A 19,212-nucleotide genomic window follows, 5' to 3' on the forward strand; every position below is an offset into this window, starting at 1 on the left:
CTTTCTGGTCACGCCTACTCTTCTTCGTATCGGCCTTGTCCAGTGGATTGACAGTGGCCGGAGAGGGTGTAGGAGTGGTGTACTACGCCATCCTTTGCCTCTCTTCACAGCACCATTCATATCATTTCCGTTTCTTGACACTTCAGAATTCATCACCGGAGGTGGGTTTGCAAATTCTGATGCTGGATTTCCGGCCGTCTGCTTCTTAGCCTTCTGGCCTCTCCGCACCTTCTTCTTGGCCCCATTCTCTTGCGACACAATATCTTCTGCTACAATTGGGACAGCTCCGGGTAGCGCCGACCCTGTTGCCGCCGCGGAGAGCTTCTGCGCAACATTGGCCTTGACGAGATCTGCTATAAATGGCGAACCAGGACTTGGAAGGTTGGCGGCTGCTTTGGCAAGCATGGCTTTCACAGGGGTTTCCAGTTCGCTCGGCTTCGATGGTCGTCTCTTTTGCTGCACTGGCGATGCTGATCCATAGCTCACGATGGCGGGATCGACGAATGCTGCTTTGGTGGGTGGAGCTTCTGGCAGCTCAGCGACTGGCGGTGGGGCTTGTCGATAGGCCTGCGAAGCGGTTAGCTTGGAAGACACTCTTGTAGGGAGTGAGACTGACATTTTGTGGGATGGGAGCTTGCGCAAATTCCGGTTGTATTCGAGGAGGCGGTGGAGGCTGCTGCGGAGGAGGAATGGCGCTCGTTTGGGTGACTTCCAAGTCCTCAATGGCGGTCGCTTGAAGAGTCCAGGTCTGCCATCGCGTGCCTGAACTTGGAAAGTACACGTTCTGCAGTGTAAGATGGGAGCCGGCGACGATGGATTGCAAGACTCCACAGACAACTTGGCCGTTCTTCAATTTGATCCAGACGGTGCTTCCGACAACGTCACCCATTCTGGCGCGTCCCGTCGAGGCAGTGTTGGTGATATTGATATCGATGCTGTGTCAAACTTTCAAAAGGACACGACTGTCACTATCACGCACCTCTTGGCTTGGCCTCGAGCGTTGTTGGTTTGGTGAAGCTTTCTCAAAATAGACTTGCATGTGATTTAAGCTTTTCCTCGCACAGAACTAAAGTGGGTCCTGCTGCCGACTTCTGTGCTACAACGCGACGCAAATACCACACAGTATCGATACAATGAACGCGTTGTTTGTGACGGAGCGAATCTCCACTCTCGTGGCTCCTGCGCCGGTGACATGGAAAATCTGGCGCGAAGAAGACCGACAAATGTCACAAATGACGGCCGCGGTGAAGGCCAGGACAAAATTTCTACCACCAACCTCTGATCACTTTTTGGCTTCATCTATCAAGTCGGTATACCGAGCTTAGAGCCAGCTCACACCTGCTCATGACGCCAATCATGCTTAGGCAATGGAGTTGTAATACAAATACAATGCCACCTTTAGCAGGAGACTCATCACGTCATCCTGAACCCTCGATTAGTCCTTGATAACTATCCGTGGCTCTCGTTCCTGCCGCCCACCCTTCGGGTAGTTATAAGCTATCTTATAATTTCCACTTTCTCGACAAGTTATAGCACAATATCACTATAAAGCTATTAGACTAGTACATTGGCGCTAGACTAAGCAAACAAGACCTATAGAATATACTAAACACCTCTATATATAATATTAACTACTAGGTAGTATTATAAGTCTACTATATTACTATATTTACTTACTATTTCTAGGCAATAGTAAGGAAACCTATTATATAGATCTAGCACGTTATAAAGAAGGATATTATTAGTAATAACGTATAGTAGATATATAGGAATATCTAGGCCTATAAGCTTACGCCTATAGTAGTATTTAATAAGGGCTATTTACTAAGTAGGCTTTATCTTTACGTTTAGTACTTGTCGCTATATAAGTGTACTACGACTACTACGACGACCTATAGCGCTTAGATATTAGAAACGAAGCTTCTAATAGTTAACGTACTTATTAGTAGACTATTATTTAATATTAGATATATAATCGTTATAGTCTTAGTAGAAGGATATTATCTTGTCTAAAACCGCCTAGATCCGGTTCTCTTCGTACGTATAGGGCGTTATTTTTGCGATAGGGCGACGACTTAGAGTATATATACTAGCGGTATTACGGACTCGAGGTATTATTAGAAATTCGATAGATATATATAGAAGCGATTAGGAAAGCGAAATAGTACATATAATAGTTATACAGTAATATTATAATATAACTTGTCGAGAAAGTGGAAATTATAAGGTGGCTTATAACCACCTCGAAGAGGTAGCGGCAGGGACGGAAGCCACGGCCAGCAGTACAAATACCCATTAGATTCCAGATCATCAGCGATTGATCAATAAGAAGGCTCTTTGTCAACCCAGACACTTTATCTGAATATTCTACAGCATCACATCTTGAAAATAGACACAATGCCAGCTAACAAGATCGAAGAGATCTTCAACGTCAATGGTCTCGTAGCCGTCATCACCGGCGGTGGAAGTGGCCTGGGTCTGTATGCAGCAAGGGCTCTCGACGCCAACGGAGCAAAAGCAGTCTACGTTCGTGCCTTCTCACACCCACTCCAGACCTCATTCGATCAACTAACGCCTGTTCCAGATTATCGGCCGGCGAGAACAAAACCTCAAAGACGCAGCCAAGACGGGCGTAAACGGAACAATCAAACCCATAGTCGGAGACGTCACAGACAAGAACTCTCTCCTCAAAGTCGTCGAACAAGTCCGAAAAGAACAAGGCTTTATAAACCTCCTCTTCGCAAACGCCGGCATCATGGGTCCATTGCATAAACACGTAATCGCAAACGGCAACAAGCCTTCAATCAAAGAATTCCAAGAAGCGATGCTGGCGCCAGATATCAACGAATACACTCAAGCCCAACACGTCAACAACTCCGGAGTCTTCTACACATCCATGGCCTTCCTCGACCTCCTGGACGCAGGCAACAAGCAGAAAAACGTGCCACAAGATTCGCAAATCTTGGTGACTTCGTCCATCGCGGGGTTTAGCAGATTTCTGGCTTCGTCGTTTGCATACAGTACTTCGAAAGCGGCCGTGACACATCTTGTCAAGATGCTGAGTACGACTTTTGCGCGGCTGGGGTTTCGGATTCGTGTTAATCTTATCGCGCCGGGGCTTTATCCTAGTGAAATGACGGAGGGCATGACTTCGAAGTTGGCTCGTCATGCTGGTGTTGAGGGACACGAGGGCGCGCACGAGGGTGCTCATGTTTTGGATCTGGATAGATCTCCTGCTGGGAGGACGGGGAGTGAAGAGGATTTTGCTGGGACTGTGCTGTATATGGTATCAAGAGCGGGTGCGTATTTGAATGGCGAGACTCTGGTCACTGTGAGTGGATTTGCTGTTGCGTGGTTCCGCTTGGTTACTGACCGTTTCGCAGGATGGTGGTCGGCTTGCACAACTACCAGGAGTTTACTAGTGCTTCTGTCGTCTCCTTCTATTGCCATGCAGACATAGAACCGCATCACATATATTCGCATCCACATTTAGCTCGAGCCGTGCGAAATGGAGTGACATCAATCAGTAGTATTACACAAGTCCCTACCACTAGTGAGGCTCATCAATACCTATACATCCCAATATACCCATACCATAACATAACCTCATCAACCAAATCGCTTTCTCATCTTTTCCCCATCTTCACCTCCCCCGTCCCGCACTTCTACTCCGCCTGGGACTCTCCTCACTCCTCGTCGGCACAAACGGAGCCGGAGCCGAATCCTCACTACAACTCCCATCAACAACACTCTTCTCCATCTTCCCACTTGAACTATTCCTGAGCGTCGTACTATCACCCTCGGAATCCTTAACCTCCTCCCCAAACCTCACATGCCGCTGATGCCATTCCGAAGCCTCATAATCATAAGGTTCCTCACTATCCTTGCCATACCACAACGGCTCATTGGCCGCGATTTTCTTAACGTCGAACCACGGCCGCGGCGAAGAGTTCGCGGTGTGGAAAATGTAATCGATTTCTTCGAGACAGCGCAGAGAAGTTTCTGGGTACAGGAAGTAGATTGTAGGGAGGATGACGGCGTTGGTGGAGACGAAGATGAGGTAAGTTTTCCAAGTGGAGGTGGTGAAAGCTATGGGGGCGATGAGGACGACCAGCCAGTTGGCGAGCCAGTTAGCGCCTGTGGAGAGGGCGTTGGCAGGTCCGCGGATTCGGAGAGGGACGATTTCGGCTTGGTAGAGCCAGGACATTCCTTGCCATCCGATGGCCCAGCACATGCAGAAGAGGAAGACGAAAGCTGTGCCGGCGTCGAGGGATGCGCGGCTGTTGATGCGGAGCATGATGGTGAGGATGATCATACAGAAGAGCATTCCTGCTGTGCCGAAAAGGAGGAGGGCTCGGCGGCCGCAAATTCTGTCGATGCACCATACTGCTACGAAGGAGGCGAGGAAGAGACATGTCCCTGCTCCAGCTGCGAGGAGGCGGGATTTCCAGCCTATCCAGAGGTATTGGTTCATGAACATGGCAGCGTAGTATTGTGTCATGAAGTTGATTCCACCCAATTGTTGGCTCAGCTGTAGGACAACTGCGAGCACGACACGGTGGAAGTCGCGGTAATCGCCCATGTGGAAGAGGCTGGGGAAGGATGCTTTGGCCATTTCGACGACGGCGTCTTTGATTTGGAGGAATTCTTGATGGACTTCGTACGTGTCTGAGTGCATGTCGTTCAGTGCGGAGAGGACCTTCAATGCTTCGTTCTCTCTGCCCTGAAGGATGAGCCACCTATGTATCCATGTCAGCGTTTGACGAAACACAAGCTCTGTTGCGGTCAAATCTCACCTCGGAGACTCTGGCATAAACCACACCAGCGCTGCCGCCACGACAATCATGAAGATTTGCAAAGCAAGCGGTACTCTCCAGCTGGCTGAATTAGGATCAAGCCAGGAGAAAGCGAAATCCATCCAGTAAGCTGAGGTAAGGCCAGCCGCAATACTTGCTCCAGCGGTAAGCATCAAAAGTGTCCCTCTGCGGTGAGCTTTTGTGCACTCAGCCTGCCAAGCTGGCATCATGGTACAATTCAACCCAATCCCCAATCCAGCAATCAATCTGCCCACGAGGAATTGACCCCATACAAAAGACGAACATTGTATAACCTCGCCGATCAAGAGCAAAGCCAGGCCAGCGCAGACCAACTTCTTCCGCCCAAGCCCATCGCCAACGAATACGGCGGCCATGGCAGAAATGAAGGCTCCCAGGTTCCATGCTGATATAGTGAGTCCCATGAGATTCGTTGCCAAAATGTTGCCGGGTTTGTCGATGATATCTATGTCCGGAAATTCTCGCATGAAGCCAGGCATTGTGATCCAGCCTCCCATAAGGCCCTGATCATAGCCATACAGGCTGCAACAATAGTCAATGCTGTACTCACAAGGCACCCAAACAGCACGTCTTACAAGAAACATAGAGCCGCTACAACTCCAATGGCGTTCGACAGCGGCTGTCCTCGCAGGCCCAGGTACTCCTGCTTGAACATGAGGTTCTTCGTTGCAGACATGCTTGCGACTCCAATCCAGCTCGGGACGAGTTTTCGAAAAAGTCGTCGTCAGGACTGATCAAGAGCAAGATGTATGTACAGTACGGAAAGAGACAGGCGAGAGAAGGGGAAATGTGCATCCTGCCACCCACCGTTATACTGACAGCATTAGAGTGTGCTCAATGCCAACGGCTCACAGTGATCTTCGCTGTTGACACTGCAGTTGACTGTTGCTCTGCTCTCGGTAGCTGAAAAAGTGACGTCGAGGGCTGAAGAGAAGGTTTTGCTCCAGAAAGCCACTCACAAAAGGGGACGTGATTGTCACAACGCATCCGGATGCACTGTTCGGGTTCCTGCCTTTCCCATCCGTCTCTTTCTATTGGAAGATGCATGTATATAAAGCTGGTAGACAATGTCATGCTGTTCTGTTGCTGGTTGTATGCGCAGGGGCTCCTGTAAGATGTCATCCTGCACGAAAGCTCTCAGCGGGATCGACCCGACCTCGAAATCGGACATGTGAAGCCGGTGCGGTGATTGGAAGCTTTGGGACAGAATGATCCTCCCGAGTCCTCCCCACGTACTGTACAGCTCCGTGTAGTAGTATGGTATGCTCGTTTCTGTACCCTTCCAAACTCCCCAGCCATTGCCAGCTCCATCTACGGAGTGCATTATATGCAATTCCTTCTTCCGTTAGGTAACAATTTGCTTGCCATCGGATGCTGCGAGTGTCGAGCTCAGCTTGTCAAGCACAAAAGAGTTGGATGAATGATGATGCGCGGAGTCAGGTACCAGAGCCGATTGGTGTCGATCTTTAGGAGTGCTTTGACCTGCGTCTCGGCGCGCCAGCCGGACAATCCGCCATCGTGTGGAATGTTGGATAGATAGTGAATAGACGATGCAACAGATTCCCAAAGAAGAGGGTGTTCTGGTGCATGATGATTCAATGCAGGCGGGAAGTCTGAAGCATCGTGCGCAAGCGAGCGATATGACGTGCCAAGACTTACAGGGAAGGGACTGAAGGTATGTAATGCGGTCGGTATTGGCGCCTCTTGTGGGCTGTACGTCTTCTAAACATTCATATATCATGCTGCATAAACATATGTCTGTCCGCGCGTGCGGTACTAAGAAGGAATCAGATGTATAGACAATGACGTGCATCACCAGCAACCGTCTATCAAAAGCCTCGCCTCGCATTTGCCGTGCTCATTAAGGTGATCTTCTGCTTCTTCCTGCCTTTCTTACCACCAGAGGTAGGCTTGACGTTAACATTGAGGCCATCCATGGACTCGGCAAGCGCCTGCTGTTCTGGGCCGTCGAGAAGATCCTTCTCCCAGCCTTGCAACCAGCCATCTTCCTGCTGTCTGAATTGGTCGTCAGTAGGGAGACCCTGAAGATCTGCATCAGAAGAGGCAACAGCACTTGTGCCCCACACTGTTCGATTCACATTGGGCGATGTTGATGGGGACGCCAGCGATGTGAAGCCAGGACGACCAGCATTATTCGGGAAGGGTGGTGATCCTGGAATGGCAACTCCTTCCGCTATGCTTGCTGGCAGCGCAGGAGAGAAGAATGCGTCGTTCTCGGTGATGGAAGGTCTTCTTCGCTGGCGTAGATGTGCCAGCTCCCTCTCCGAAGCTTTCTCGATCCGGATTCGATCTTTCTCCTCCCGTGCTTCCTTTTCGTCGTTGCGCTTTCGTCTTCGCTCAAGCATTGGCCTGAATTCCTCGAGAACCTGCGCACTGACTACATCTCGCCAGTCGCACTCCAGGAAGCCGACCTCACAACCGTATGGGAGGTGTCCGAGGTACTTGACGCGCTTTCTCAAATCATCATCGACGACATGTCCACTGGACACGCGTTCTACACGCGGAAGGATGCTGGACGGGAAAGCATTGTACGTGCCAAATGCGGTCTTCAGTATCCTTATGTCCAGCGGCGAAAGATAGTAGTGTAAAAGTCCATGGTAGAACAGATATTCGTTGGGCTGAGGTTTCTCGAATTGTCGTCGTCGCATCTCGTGCAATGTTCGCGGCACATTAGGGCTGCTTGAAGGTTGTACATCGCCGGGCTCTGTCGTTTCCGCAGATAGACCAGAAGGACCTGCTGCGCTCTGCCTTTGCAGGTACATTTCCGGAACGCCCTCGTCGTTGGCATTAAACTCTATCGGCGGCCTGTCTGGTATAGGCTCTGTTGGCGGATCTGGTTTCTGCGGCTGCGCAGGCGGATTGCCAATACCGGCGACTTTGTCCTTGGATTCTTTAAGCATCCGTATAGCTCTGCCAGTCCACTCCGCGTCTTCCCCGAACATCAGCTCATCTTCCTTTTCCATTTTTTCGATGGCAGCGATAGCCTCGTCGTATTGCTGTATCATGTAATTTTCACTGCCCTTCATTACTCTCGCGTAATCCATCACTTCGGCTGCGAAGTACCAAGGTATTGCCTCTCCTTTCGCGACCACCTCTCCGCTCTCACGAGGCATGGCGAGTGTGCTGCCAGGCTTCCTCTTGACCAATCGTAACACAAAGTCGCCACCTTCACGTGGCTGATCATTCTCCTGGCCGTCGTACCACCGGACAGGTCTGGTCTCTGATACATAGATGCTGTCCCAGCAGATTGGACACTTCTTCCATCGCGCCCTCTTCTCCGGTGGTGGGTTCGTCGCGTCCTCGGAATGCATGTATCTGATCAAGCAGGAAGAGCAGAAGATGTGACCACATTTGGCCATGCGAGGCGCGGTCGGCTCGCCTAGGCAGATCGGGCAAGATGCATTCTGCGTCTTTCCTGAGGCGATAATTTGAAGGACGTTGTTCCAGTCCAGATGCACATCGGCGTCGGCAGCCTGAGCAGAGTAGTCGCCTCTCGGATCGACAATGAAGCGATAGTTGGCATGTATGTATCTGCGCATGTTAGACTCCGGCCTGATCTTCATGTCAAACCAGGCATGCTTACCTGGCCTTGTCTACAGCATGATAGCCACTCCCCATGCCCCATGACGCATTATGCCTCTGCTGTCTCCTGGGCCCATTGTAGCTGTGTCTGTGAAAGCGATCCTGAGCATTCGGCCGCGGTGGCAAAGCAAATTGCATAAGATGCGTGATGCTCTGCTGGCCGCGCCGTCCGTGTGGGTTCTGCATGCTGTATAGCTCCGCATCGGCATCCTCATCCAACGCCTTGAACTTCTTCCCCTGTTTATGCTTCGGCTTGCTAATTTGATTGCTACGCGGTGCTGGAGAAGAGCGCTGTCCTGACGCGCCGCCGAGCCGTTTGCCTGCTGGGGAATCGGAGAAGAACTGCTGCGTCGATGAAAGCGCAGGACTGATCTGGCTCTGCGCAGCGAGCGACTGAGACTTAGACACCGAAGCTGCTGCTTTATTGCTGACGGGAGTGTTGGACATCTCGATTGCTAGGGAAGTAGTTGGCTGTGTTTACGCTCCGATAGCCAGTCAAGGCGTCGGCGGCGTTGCTGCTGGTGCGAGCGCAGCGGATTGTCTGAGCCGAGCGAGGGGCTTCTTGGTATAGTGGGAATTGGTATGCGGTCGTGTAGTCGGTCTCGGTGGTGGTAGACAACCCATAGAGGGAGTCGACGAGCAAGAGAAAGGGAGCGCAGCGATGATGCGAGTGAGTCGACTGAGAGCGTGGCGGGGTGTTGGCGGCCGGGAACTGCCGAGATTCAGGGCATCAAGACATCGTGCTCCAACGCAGCTTCCTCTTTCGATGCCACAACCTTGATGACATATCAGCTACCATTGAGCTAGCACGTGAAGACTCAAAGCTCACTGGACCACGAGCTACACTCAAGGACAGCACGCTTGTGGTCTGACTTTCTCATCACTCGCCACAACCCCGGCAACATCGCAAACTCAAGATGTTGATAACAGAGTCGTACAAAGATGTGCCAACCCAGCATGGCGGCGATATGCGTGAGATGACATTCGACATGCATAACAGCCTGCTCAGAGGCTGATAAAAAGGTAGGTGTCTTCATCTTCCATCCTACCATACCAAACTACCCCAAGGCAAAATTTCCCGGTGTCGTGGTTTTCTCCGAGATCTACCAAGGTAAGTTCCCAGACCGTCCAGTGAAGGGCACAGCTCTAGGTACTGATGAGGCTTCTCAGTGACGGGCCCAGTGCAGCGCTTCGCCCGTCAGATTGCTTCTCATGGCTACATTGTAGCTGCGCCATCCAGCTATCACGAATTCACTGGCCCAGAGCCATTGGCCTATGATGGACCAGGAACTGATAAGGGAAACGACTGGAAAGTGGCCAAGAAGGTGTCCGCTTACGATGAAGATGCCACGCTCTCGATCGACATCCTGGTGGGCTTGGAGACCTGCAATGGGCGCATTGGAGCGACCGGCATGTGCCTTGGTGGTCATCTTGCCTTCCGTGCTGCATTCGACAAGCGTGTTCGAGCCGCAGTCTGCTACTTCGCCACTGACATTCATTCCAAGACTCTCGGAGAGGGCAAGAACGATGACTCTTTGGACCGCGTGAAGGACATCAAGGGTGAACTGGTCATGATCTTCGGAAAGCGTGACACGCACGTCCCGCCAGCTGGCCGAGATCTCATCCGTAAGACGTTGCACGACGCTGGTGTGGTATTCTCATTCTATGAGCCGGCCTGGGCGCAGCATGCATTCATTCGAGACGAGCTAAGCAAAGGCCGCTACGATCCGGCGCTTGCGGGCATATGCTTCGAGATGCTGCTTGAGCTGTTCAATCGAAGCTTGACAGGGGACTTGGGTCCTATGGTGAGCGAGACTGGTGAAGTTGAGGACGTATGCTAGACAAAAAGATGCTCTACTTCTGCGGCGGCAATGTCTTCGAGAACCTCTGGCTACATCTCATGGAAGAGCTTTGATCTGCGAAAACTAGAGCCCAAGTCTCCTGCAAGCACAATTCGCTATGACCATAGGTATGAGCCCTCACAGCAATGCTGAATCACTCGCTTCGCCACATCAAATTAACGATATCGCCTTCCCTGACTTTCAATTTTGCGCGCTTCTCGCTAACCTTGCCTCCCATCACCCTTTATGAACATCCTATACACGTTCACAGTAATGATAAATCCCAGCATAACTCCCACCACGAGCGCGAAGAAGTTTGCGGCACGCTGATAAGAACGCGCACTGAAAGTCTCCTGCGGCTTCCACAGAAGTCAGCAACAAGCCAACGAAGAGAAAGAATCACCATATGCAACTTACAACCACCGTCTCCGCCTCCGACTCCGCACCCACAGATTCCGCGCTCTCATCATCAATTCCCTGCAAGCTGTCAAAACCTCCTACTACCACGGAGTGAAAATAAAATCGCAACATACATCAGCCGTGCGCAAATCCCACTGAGAATGCGAACTATTATAATCACGAAAGACATCTCCATGCAACTTTTCAATTCTGATCCCAGCACCACTGTTCACAGTATTATTGAAGACGTGGTTCGGCGTCTGAGCTGCAGTTGTGCGATCGGTGACAAGGTTGATGTAGTTGACTGTCTGGATGAATGAGATGCAATGGGAGAAGGGGAGATTAGTGTTACGGACGCGTTGCTGTTCGCGGTCGGTCATGATGTCTTTGCGTTCTGGCTTGGTTTTGTTTTCTGAGTTGGTTGAAGGGGTCATGTAGATTGAGAACCGGCAGATGATGGGAAGTCTAGAGAGGTGGAGGGTGATTTTTGAAAGGTGGTTCGGGGAATGTCTCTAATGTATGTAATAAAGACAAGGCTGGCAATGATTGCGCTCAGGTACTGCTAAAGAGGCATTGTTCCAGATTGCGCATCTCGTTGGTTCTCGAGCAATCCTTTCCATCTGCTCGGATGGAAGGTCCTTCGAGAGTCACGCAGACGTCCACTGTATCTCTAATGTACGCGCAGGACCCAGCATGCATCTCGGCCGGCAATACAACGAAATGTGAGGTTGAGGTAAGCATTGCTGCCGCGGCTGCCCTTTCGCCTCCAGCGGTCTGCTCACTGCTCTATGTGCCTCGTATTTTTCTAGCCATTTATTCTTCTTGTGAAGACTGGCTCAGACGTCTAGGGTCACCATTCTTGATCATATGTGTGTGAAGTCTCGCCACTTCAGGCACAATCAAGCTTTCAATCTCAAGGGCTGGCTCGTTTGATTCTCCATCAGCGCCAGGCGTCCTGCTCGTGATGCTCTTACTCCTCCTATTTTGCGGCACTCTGATCCATTTTTCCCCACCGCCCGCAGATACAAACAGAACTTCGTACTTGCGAGTGTTGAGAATGTTCCCAATGACCAGATGGTGTGCGTACTTGTCCAGTGCAGTCTTTGCTTTGATTGAGAGCAGATTTGGGTCTGTCTCAAGTTTGAAGCTGATGATCATTGCTCGCGGTGCCCACTCATCGACCAGCGACTTCAAGAACTTTGGAACAGGGTCGAGATCAATGACCAGAGATTTGCCTTCCATATGTGCGGCCGGCTGGCGTCCGCGAAGCTGCTCATCATGCGGCGCATCGCCATTGAGATCTTTCTTTTGCCAGAAATCTTCCGAAGACTGAATCTTGTGCTCGACCATTCTGTCTGCCGGCACGAAGAAATCCGAGACGGCTGCTGCAAGGTAGAAAAGCGCATTGGCGCCAAGAGGCTGTAGAAGCATTGCAAATTCTCGCAAGAGCCACAAATAGTCATTGACGGTGACGAATGGCAGAAGCAATAGTGTGTTCTCTTTCTTGGCTGTCCGGTACCGCTTCAAGACCGAAGCCATTTCTTGCTGATAGTTATTCTGCACAGTGACCGGACCATCTTCGGAGTAGGACATGTAGTCCAGGAAGCAATTCGTGCTATGGCTGTAATGTCTTGAATATGGAAGCAAGGAGAATTGACGATGCAGGAAGATGACTGCATAACCATTCTCGAGGAAGTATTCGGCACTGGTGGCTCCACGAGTTCCAGCAGAGAAATTGTCGATGAATCTGACAGTCTGATTCTCCAGCGGAACGGTCGTGCCTCCAGATGTCACCAACGCCACTCTTCTGCCTTTATCGACATGCTGTTGTATGAAGGCACGTGTCTGCTGCGAATGCCGGTCCAAGTCGTGCGGCTTGGGGTTCTTATCGAAGTACTCCATTTCTGGCGATCCTCGAGCAAAGTGTCCGTTGGTGAAGAGTGGCATGTGACAGCTTGTCTCTGGGGTGCTATGACTGGTAGCGTGCCTGGCGAGCAAGGGGTTTGTTGTTGTAGTGTGAACGTTGGTCGAGCGATGTCAAGTCGAGCTTTACGCGGAGGCCGATGACATTGGACTTCAGTATAGCAGTCAGCCCGGCTGCATGTGCGCGGGCTGAGCGAGACAGATGATGAACGGGTGTTCCATTACGCCGAAATCGAAGATCGAGACATGTGGGCTGCTTCCGAGACAGATCGCGGTAGAGTGATCGATACTACAGCGATGGACACAGTCTGGCGTTCCTTCTTTAGACCTATCACTCCCTCGGCCGAAGTTCGACCGATCCTCCGCTGCTGCCTGAGGCCTTGCCATCGGCTTGCACTTTCTCGACCTTCGATTGCTGGTATGCAACTGTAGTCCACGTCCACCGTAGCAAAGATGCCGCCAAATCCTGCCAAGGGCGCGACGGAGAAGCCGAAGAGTAACGATCGCAACGAGTATATTCCGTCTTTTATCGCCAAGAAACCCTTCTATATCGACGACAACACTGCCTCCGATGCCGATTACCTCGAGCATCAGCGTCTGCAGTCGCAGAAAGATGGCGATACTCTTGCGAAAGCGGAGTGGTACAACCGTGGATCCAATAAGGGTCCCGCCGCGACCAAATATCGCAAAGGCGCATGTGAAAACTGTGGATCGATGAGCCACAAGGAGAAGGACTGTCTGCAGCGAAAACGAAAAGCCGGAGCAAAGTGGACGGGCAAGGGCATCGCCGCAGACGAGGAAGTAAAAGATGTCAAATTGGGTTGGGATGCGAAGAGAGACCGCTGGAATGGATTCGAGGCAGACGAGTACAAAACGGTGGTAGAGGAGTACCAGGAATTGGAAGAGATGAAGAAGCTCGCGGAAGGAAAGACTGGCGGGGATGGCGATGAGCAGGATGGCGAGGGCGCAAAGTATGAGGAAGAAGCAGATATGGGGCGGAAGGTGGCGACTTCATCAAGAAATCTGCGGTTGCGAGAAGACACAGCCAAGTACCTCGTGAATCTAGATCTCGAAAGCGCCAAATATGATCCCAAGACCAGAAGTATGATCGATTCTGGGGGTGGTGATCCGAGTTCGTTAGACGCAGAAGACGGTTTTTCCAGAGCAAGCGGCGATGCGGCAGAGTTTGAGCGAGCACAGAGGTATGCGTGGGAAACGCAGGAACGCAACGCTCCAGACAAGATTCACATGCAAGCGAACCCAACAGAAGCCCTGCTCATACGAAAACGCAAGGCCGAGGAGGAAGCGCAGAAGACAGAAGCCAAGAGGAAGGCATTGGCAGACAAATATGGCGATCAATCATCGATCTCGAAACCCAAGACTGCTCTTGCGGCTGTGAGCAACGAGCGATACGTAGAATATGACGAGCGGGGCCGGATCAAAGGTGAAGCACAAAAGAAAGAGAAGAGCATGTATCCTGAGGATGTCTTTATTCAAAACCATACATCGGTCTGGGGCAGTTGGTGGAAGGACTTCAAGTGGGGCTACGCATGCTGTCATAGCACAGTGAAGAACTCTTTCTGTACTGGTGAAGAGGGCAAGAAAGCTGCAGAAGAAGCCGAAAATTTCTCGAGAGGACTCAATCTACCGTCAGCTGAGGAGAGTGGAAACGCGAAGCTTATCGACAACGGTGAGGCAGCTACTCGACAAGAGGAGCACGTTCCCAACAGCGTTGACCGGCCAGAGAAGCAAAATCTGGACGAGAGCAGAAGAAGGCTAGAAGAGCTCAAGACTGGCGTGACAGAAGAGCAAATGGAGAAGTGGAGGAGGGAGAAAACAAATCAAAACGACCCTATGGCAAAAATTCTAGGGAAGGATGAATTACTAGAGGTCTAAATTCCTTGCATATCTCGAGTCTCTAGCCAGGCAGTACCGAAGTGCTCGAGCATGTCTGGCTAACTCAATACAATCAATCATAAAGTCTCCCTCCCTTCCTTCCGCACACACACACTCTCTCTCTCTCTAACCCCACGGATTTCAATTTTCAAAGCTGACTTCTCCTCATCATCATCTTCGCAAAACTCTCCCTCTGCGTCGACATCCAAACCGATGCCTGATCTTTCTCCGTCTCGGCGATATCTTGTTGTCGTCTGCTTCGCATCATCTCCTCAAACCTCGCTCCTTGATCTGAAATCCAGGTGTCTGCTTGAGATTTTTGAGCTTGGGCGATGAGATTTTGATGTTGAGGGAATTGAGCTGGAAGGCAAAGGGAAAGGGAAAGTGTTAGTTCGTTAGTTACTGTATCAGGGATAGGAGGGAGGGAGGGATGTATATTTACCGTTGATCGGGGAGGGAGGGTTCATTGTTGGTGGAGTAGGAGGTTTGCTTCGGATTGGGATTTGGAATGATGTAGACGTGGTTGGCGCGTCGCAGGTTGGGATGTCTGAGGAATTGGATGCAGGTGTCATGGCTAGCTAGCTACAGCGCGATTTCCTGTGATATTGGAAGAGAAGGGGAGTAGAAGAGAAGGAAGTCGCAAATGGATTATTTATTTATAAGCCTCGCAAGAAAAAAAAACAAAAGGAAATGTTTGCTAATCTCCTTCACTGACACCAGCACATTCGAAATCTTCTAAGCTGTTCACCGTCATCATTCACGGAATCTCGCTCCACACAGTAGTAGTACCACCCATCTTCTTCTTCGGCGGCTGCAAAACATCCTTGGGAACCTTCTCAGGCATCTGTCTTTCTTCAGCCCATCTCCTAACATCCTCAAAATTCCTGCAGATGTGTTTGGTATTGAAATCTACGAAAGGTTCAGGAGAATGATTTCCGTGCGGTTGCCACCAGATTTGTCCCATGACGCCGATATCGACTGTGCACATGAGTTGCTGGCGTAAGATGTCGAGGCAGTGGGCTAGAAGTGAAGATTAGCTAGCTGGGGGGAATAAGGAATTTTTGATGGATTATGGTGAAGACTGACTGGAGTGTTTTTTGACGATGAAGGGTTCGTTTTTGAAGGCGCCTTGGCCGAGGGATTGGTAGTAAGGATAGTTCCAATGGAGAGTCTGGCGGAGCAGGTTCTGTTGAAGAAGGAGTCGGCATTCAAGTATGTAAATTGGACAAGGGGATACCCACGAGACAGTGCAGGTGATGCAGTCCCTCGATATTAGCGGGATAACCTCCTCCGTATTTTTCTTTGAGTTGCACTTGATCTGAGTCCATACCAATTGACTCGGCGATGTAGGAAGGGATGATAATTGCGTGATCTACAAGATTTGCATGTCAGTAGTTGAACACACTGGGAGACGAAAAAATTCGATCTTACAATCTACCCCTAACTCTTTCCACGCGGCATCGACTTCCGGTCCAGCATCTGCCCGATAGACATTCTCTTTAAGCAAAGAGCCATTGAACTGGACCTCCGTCCACTGGATAGCGAAGTCGCGAAGTATGGGCGAAGGCCTCGAGATGGTCTTGATGATCTCCTGGTTCGTGATCTTGCTGGGTTGAAGATGACTTGCAAGATTGAAACCCAGCAAGAAAGATAAGCAGCAGATGATGAGTACAAAAGCCACTTTCGTTTTCGATTGGCGCAAACGATCGCAACTGCATTTTCGCTTTTCCGAACGCTCGAGATGCGACGTTTCGAGCTCTGAATTCTTCTCCATATCAGCATACACCATAGTCGATGGTCGTGCCCAATCCCACTCCTGTCTTGAAACAACCCGACAAGAAGTCGTTGTTATTGTTATGAAGGCCTTGTTATAGAGGTTCTTGTTGCTAAGAGGTCATTTGGTTGCTAGGTGAAAAGTGGGTCTGTAGATGAAGACTCGAGGAAGCGGCTGATTGGAGGCAGTCCCACTCTGCATGCACCCTCCTAAGTGCGTCTCCAACTCCCTTCATCGTCATCCTCCACGTCCATCCTCGAGGCTGAAGCAGTAAGTAGCAAACAAGCTCCGTCTCACCGCATTCAGTGCAACATCTCGTTTCTCGAACCACCGAGTCGGTCCAGTGATACAAATGTGGCGTACGGTACTGTTGTGCACGTCCGAACCAGGATGAACTTGTCCTACTACACGAACGTCTGGTCTGTTTCGAAGGACCGCCAGGATCGCACGATAGCCCTGCTCTGCACTTGAAAGGTTTTGTTTGCTTGGGCAGCATGGCGGAGCTAAGAGTATAAGTTGGGAGAGTTGACCTCGAGAAGGAATCCACCCATCACCGTCGAAGTCAAGATGAAGGGATTGGGAATTGCGCTGGTATTGACTGGCTCGGCTTTCGCTTTGCCCGTTCTTGTCGTGAGGCGAGGCGATCCTATGCCTGCGACGAATGATGCTTACAGTGAGTACGTGGAAACTCGCAGCAATGATGGATGCTGATATGCATGCTTTAGTCGAATACTACACTGTGAGTATGAAAGTCTTCCGTCGGTTGTATGGAGTACTTACATTGCGGCCATGTTAGTACCAGGATTATGGCAGCTACCAATTGACTGGCTACGGCGATTATCCTTCCTATACTCCACCAGCCAGCACGCCACCAGCAACGAAGGAGGATGCCAAAACGGAGAAGGGAGCGAAAGAGTAAAGATGGAGCAGCTTGGAATCAAGTTCTCGAAGGATTCTTTGTATGCCCTGTACAGATTAGTCTACCACTCCAGGGGGTAAGAGCACCACATAATCCAGAGGGGCAAATTCGATCCCACTTGGCTGTCCCACGATTTTCAGCACATCGCCTTTCTTGACCGCGACTCCATAAAATGTGATCCTGGTCGCAGAGTGTCCGTCGATGTAAATTGAAGGAGTATGTCCAAGCTTCCCCGTGTCAACGATATCCGCAGCTGGACTAAAGCTCATCATCCTGGTCTCCGACGAAGCCCGCACCGCCCTCATCCGAATCGTCGAGCATAACAGAATCTTCCTCTATAGCCTTCTTTGCTCGCATCTTATTAACCTTCGTACCGAAGGATCTTAGAGCCGCATTGCCTAGCTCTTCTTTATCTAGTATCTGATACTCGATCTATACGCTATACGAGTAGTATCGAACTATTCTTACTTTGCGCTTCTAGCCTACCCGATTCTCCCTCGTCTTCGCCTATTTACTCGCTGCTAGGTTCTAGTTAAGGTCGGCTATAAGTAACAAGTTCGCTTCGACTATATTATAGCTACGCTTAGCTATACTTACAGAGCAGACGAGAATGTCTACGCCCGACGTCTAGGACCGATTGAACTCTACGATTAGTTGTAATCGCTAGCTAGCGTCCTTCGGTACCCTTAAGTTAAACAGCTACGACTTTAGACTAGCCTTCTTATACGCCTAGATAGAAGTGTTAGTATATTGCTTTAGCTCTTATTTACGAAGGCAGAGCTTACTAGATTGATAGTGTAAGCTACTGCGTTAGAATAGCTTATTACTACGGCCTTACGGCCCTTATTATCTTTAACGGTGTTAGCCGTCTGCTTCTTAAGCTCCGCGATAATGTCCTTAATACGTAGGCTTTCTATAAGCTCGTTAAGGAAGTAAGTATATAGGTCTATATCGGGCTTAAAAAGCTAGCCGAAAGACTCAATCTCCTTTATAGTAAATTCTATTTCCTACTCCTTAGTAGATACCGGCGCGTAGCCTTTGCGCTCTAGATCATTGTTCCTTACCTTAATAAACTTGTTAAGGGCCTTGCTGCAGTTCTTCCGTACCTAGTCGGTTATTCGAGTCGGCAAGGTAAGGCCGCGCTTATCTTTAGATAGTAGAGGCGATAGGGTAGTTCGAATTCGTGTCCTATAAGAGCCGAGGAAAAACTGCCTCTACGCAACCGCCTTAGCGTTAATCTTTCCTAAACGGATCTTCTAGTTAATGCTCCGCTTTAGCTTTTCTACCTAATCATTCAATTCGTTAATTATATCCTAAGGTAGCTTAATGTTCTTTAGCTTCTTATCTGCATTATCTAATAGTCGCATCTTCTGTTCGGGCTTTGTTACGTTAAACGGCTAGACCGATTTATATGTCCGCAGTATAAGAAAGTGCCTTAATACTAGCATAAGTAAGTTAGCTATTAGGATTTCAGGCTCCTTAATAGAACCCTTTTTCTAATGCTCTCCGCCTAAAGCTTTCTCGTAGCGATTAATTATCCTCTTAAAGCCCTCGCCTAGAGGCTTACTTCTAAACTCGTTCTATGCTTTAAAGTCCTTCTAGTAGTTAGGGTCGGATCGCCCCCTGTTATTACGGCGAGCTAAGGCGTCGAAGACTCTAAACTATTCAATTATCGGCTTCTACGTTCTAGCGATTAGGGTGCCTATTACGAAATACACCGCACATTTCGTGTTATAGTTTACGCTTAGCTTACGAAGCGTACTTATGCTGTTCGTATATATTCTATACTCCTCGTTAGCCTCGTCTACTACGATAGCTCTAACTAGTAGAGTGTTGTAGGCCGCGGTTTTGAAATCAGTCGAGCTATTTGCGTAAGGCCTGCCCTCTTAGGTCCTCCTAAACTATACGGTCGAGACAGAGAAATTCTAGTTCTCGTAGAATACGTAGAAACGACCCTTTAGCACGAATACGAGCTTCTTATACAGACCGAGGGGCGCCTTAGTAATGATTGGATTTTACGTA

At 50.0% G+C, this 19,212-nt stretch overlaps 8 protein-coding genes across 8 annotated transcripts in view; 3 read left to right on the plus strand and 5 right to left on the minus strand.

The window, feature by feature from the left end:
* Positions 1-889, minus strand: part of MYCFIDRAFT_83405 (uncharacterized protein) — a gene marked incomplete at both ends in the record, with an annotated part of 2,420 nt that extends 1,531 nt beyond the window's left edge. Inside the window, 2 exons of the mRNA XM_007924691.1 lie at positions 84-567; positions 617-889. Of these exons, the coding sequence (XP_007922882.1) occupies positions 84-567; positions 617-889 (757 nt within the window). The remainder of the gene's footprint in view (positions 1-83; positions 568-616) is intronic.
* A 1,494-nt stretch (positions 890-2,383) lies between these two features.
* Positions 2,384-3,538, plus strand: MYCFIDRAFT_88750 (uncharacterized protein). The gene is made up of 3 exons (XM_007924787.1): positions 2,384-2,526; positions 2,585-3,331; positions 3,384-3,538. The coding sequence occupies exons 1-3, from the start codon at positions 2,398-2,400 to the stop codon at positions 3,420-3,422; spliced, it is 915 nt and encodes a 304-aa protein (XP_007922978.1). The 5' UTR covers positions 2,384-2,397; the 3' UTR covers positions 3,423-3,538.
* Positions 3,539-3,643: 105 nt separating this feature from the next.
* On the minus strand, positions 3,644-5,490 carry MYCFIDRAFT_130331 (uncharacterized protein; the record flags this gene model as incomplete). Its single annotated transcript, XM_007924788.1, has 3 exons — positions 3,644-4,739; positions 4,797-5,357; positions 5,411-5,490. 3 exons carry the CDS (start codon positions 5,488-5,490, stop codon positions 3,644-3,646), a joined length of 1,737 nt encoding a protein of 578 aa, XP_007922979.1.
* A 1,036-nt stretch (positions 5,491-6,526) lies between these two features.
* MYCFIDRAFT_60209 (uncharacterized protein) lies at positions 6,527-8,885 on the minus strand (the record flags this gene model as incomplete). Its single annotated transcript, XM_007924465.1, has 2 exons — positions 6,527-8,387; positions 8,440-8,885. 2 exons carry the CDS (start codon positions 8,883-8,885, stop codon positions 6,665-6,667), a joined length of 2,169 nt encoding a protein of 722 aa, XP_007922656.1. The 3' UTR covers positions 6,527-6,664.
* Positions 8,886-9,225: 340 nt separating this feature from the next.
* Positions 9,226-10,447, plus strand: MYCFIDRAFT_60212 (uncharacterized protein). Its single transcript, XM_007924466.1, has 3 exons — positions 9,226-9,410; positions 9,466-9,549; positions 9,609-10,447. Exons 1-3 carry the CDS (start codon positions 9,356-9,358, stop codon positions 10,277-10,279), a joined length of 810 nt encoding a protein of 269 aa, XP_007922657.1. The 5' UTR covers positions 9,226-9,355; the 3' UTR covers positions 10,280-10,447.
* Positions 10,448-11,491: 1,044 nt separating this feature from the next.
* MYCFIDRAFT_65188 (uncharacterized protein) lies at positions 11,492-12,580 on the minus strand (the record flags this gene model as incomplete). The annotated part of the gene is made up of 1 exon (XM_007924508.1): positions 11,492-12,580. The coding sequence occupies one exon, from the start codon at positions 12,578-12,580 to the stop codon at positions 11,492-11,494; it is 1,089 nt and encodes a 362-aa protein (XP_007922699.1).
* Positions 12,581-13,054: 474 nt separating this feature from the next.
* On the plus strand, positions 13,055-14,497 carry MYCFIDRAFT_130638 (uncharacterized protein; the record flags this gene model as incomplete). The annotated part of the gene is made up of 2 exons (XM_007924789.1): positions 13,055-14,264; positions 14,301-14,497. The coding sequence occupies 2 exons, from the start codon at positions 13,055-13,057 to the stop codon at positions 14,495-14,497; spliced, it is 1,407 nt and encodes a 468-aa protein (XP_007922980.1).
* An 838-nt stretch (positions 14,498-15,335) lies between these two features.
* On the minus strand, positions 15,336-16,073 carry MYCFIDRAFT_17742 (uncharacterized protein; the record flags this gene model as incomplete). Its single annotated transcript, XM_007924128.1, has 4 exons — positions 15,336-15,517; positions 15,584-15,683; positions 15,739-15,869; positions 15,929-16,073. Coding segments are annotated over 4 exons (558 nt in total), but the record flags the coding sequence as incomplete, so codon positions are not given.
* Positions 16,074-19,212: the final 3,139 nt, after the last annotated feature.

Source organism: Pseudocercospora fijiensis (genome assembly GCF_000340215.1).
Source record: "Pseudocercospora fijiensis CIRAD86 unplaced genomic scaffold MYCFIscaffold_2, whole genome shotgun sequence".
Classification (NCBI taxonomy): Eukaryota; Fungi; Ascomycota; class Dothideomycetes; order Mycosphaerellales; family Mycosphaerellaceae; genus Pseudocercospora; species Pseudocercospora fijiensis.

Excerpts from the sequence above, each read along its gene's own strand:
- MYCFIDRAFT_60212 (XM_007924466.1), top strand. The coding sequence starts at position 9,356 with ATGTTGATAACAGAGTCGTACAAAGATGTGCCAACCCAGCATGGCGGC. Across the intron at positions 9,411-9,465 it reads CCAGCATGGCGGCGATATGC|GTGTCTTCATCTTCCATCCT; the intron begins GTGAGATGACAT and ends ATAAAAAGGTAG. Across the intron at positions 9,550-9,608 it reads TTTCTCCGAGATCTACCAAG|TGACGGGCCCAGTGCAGCGC; the intron begins GTAAGTTCCCAG and ends GAGGCTTCTCAG.
- MYCFIDRAFT_88750 (XM_007924787.1), top strand. The coding sequence starts at position 2,398 with ATGCCAGCTAACAAGATCGAAGAGATCTTCAACGTCAATGGTCTCGTA. Across the intron at positions 2,527-2,584 it reads ACGGAGCAAAAGCAGTCTAC|ATTATCGGCCGGCGAGAACA; the intron begins GTTCGTGCCTTC and ends CGCCTGTTCCAG. Across the intron at positions 3,332-3,383 it reads ATGGCGAGACTCTGGTCACT|GATGGTGGTCGGCTTGCACA; the intron begins GTGAGTGGATTT and ends ACCGTTTCGCAG.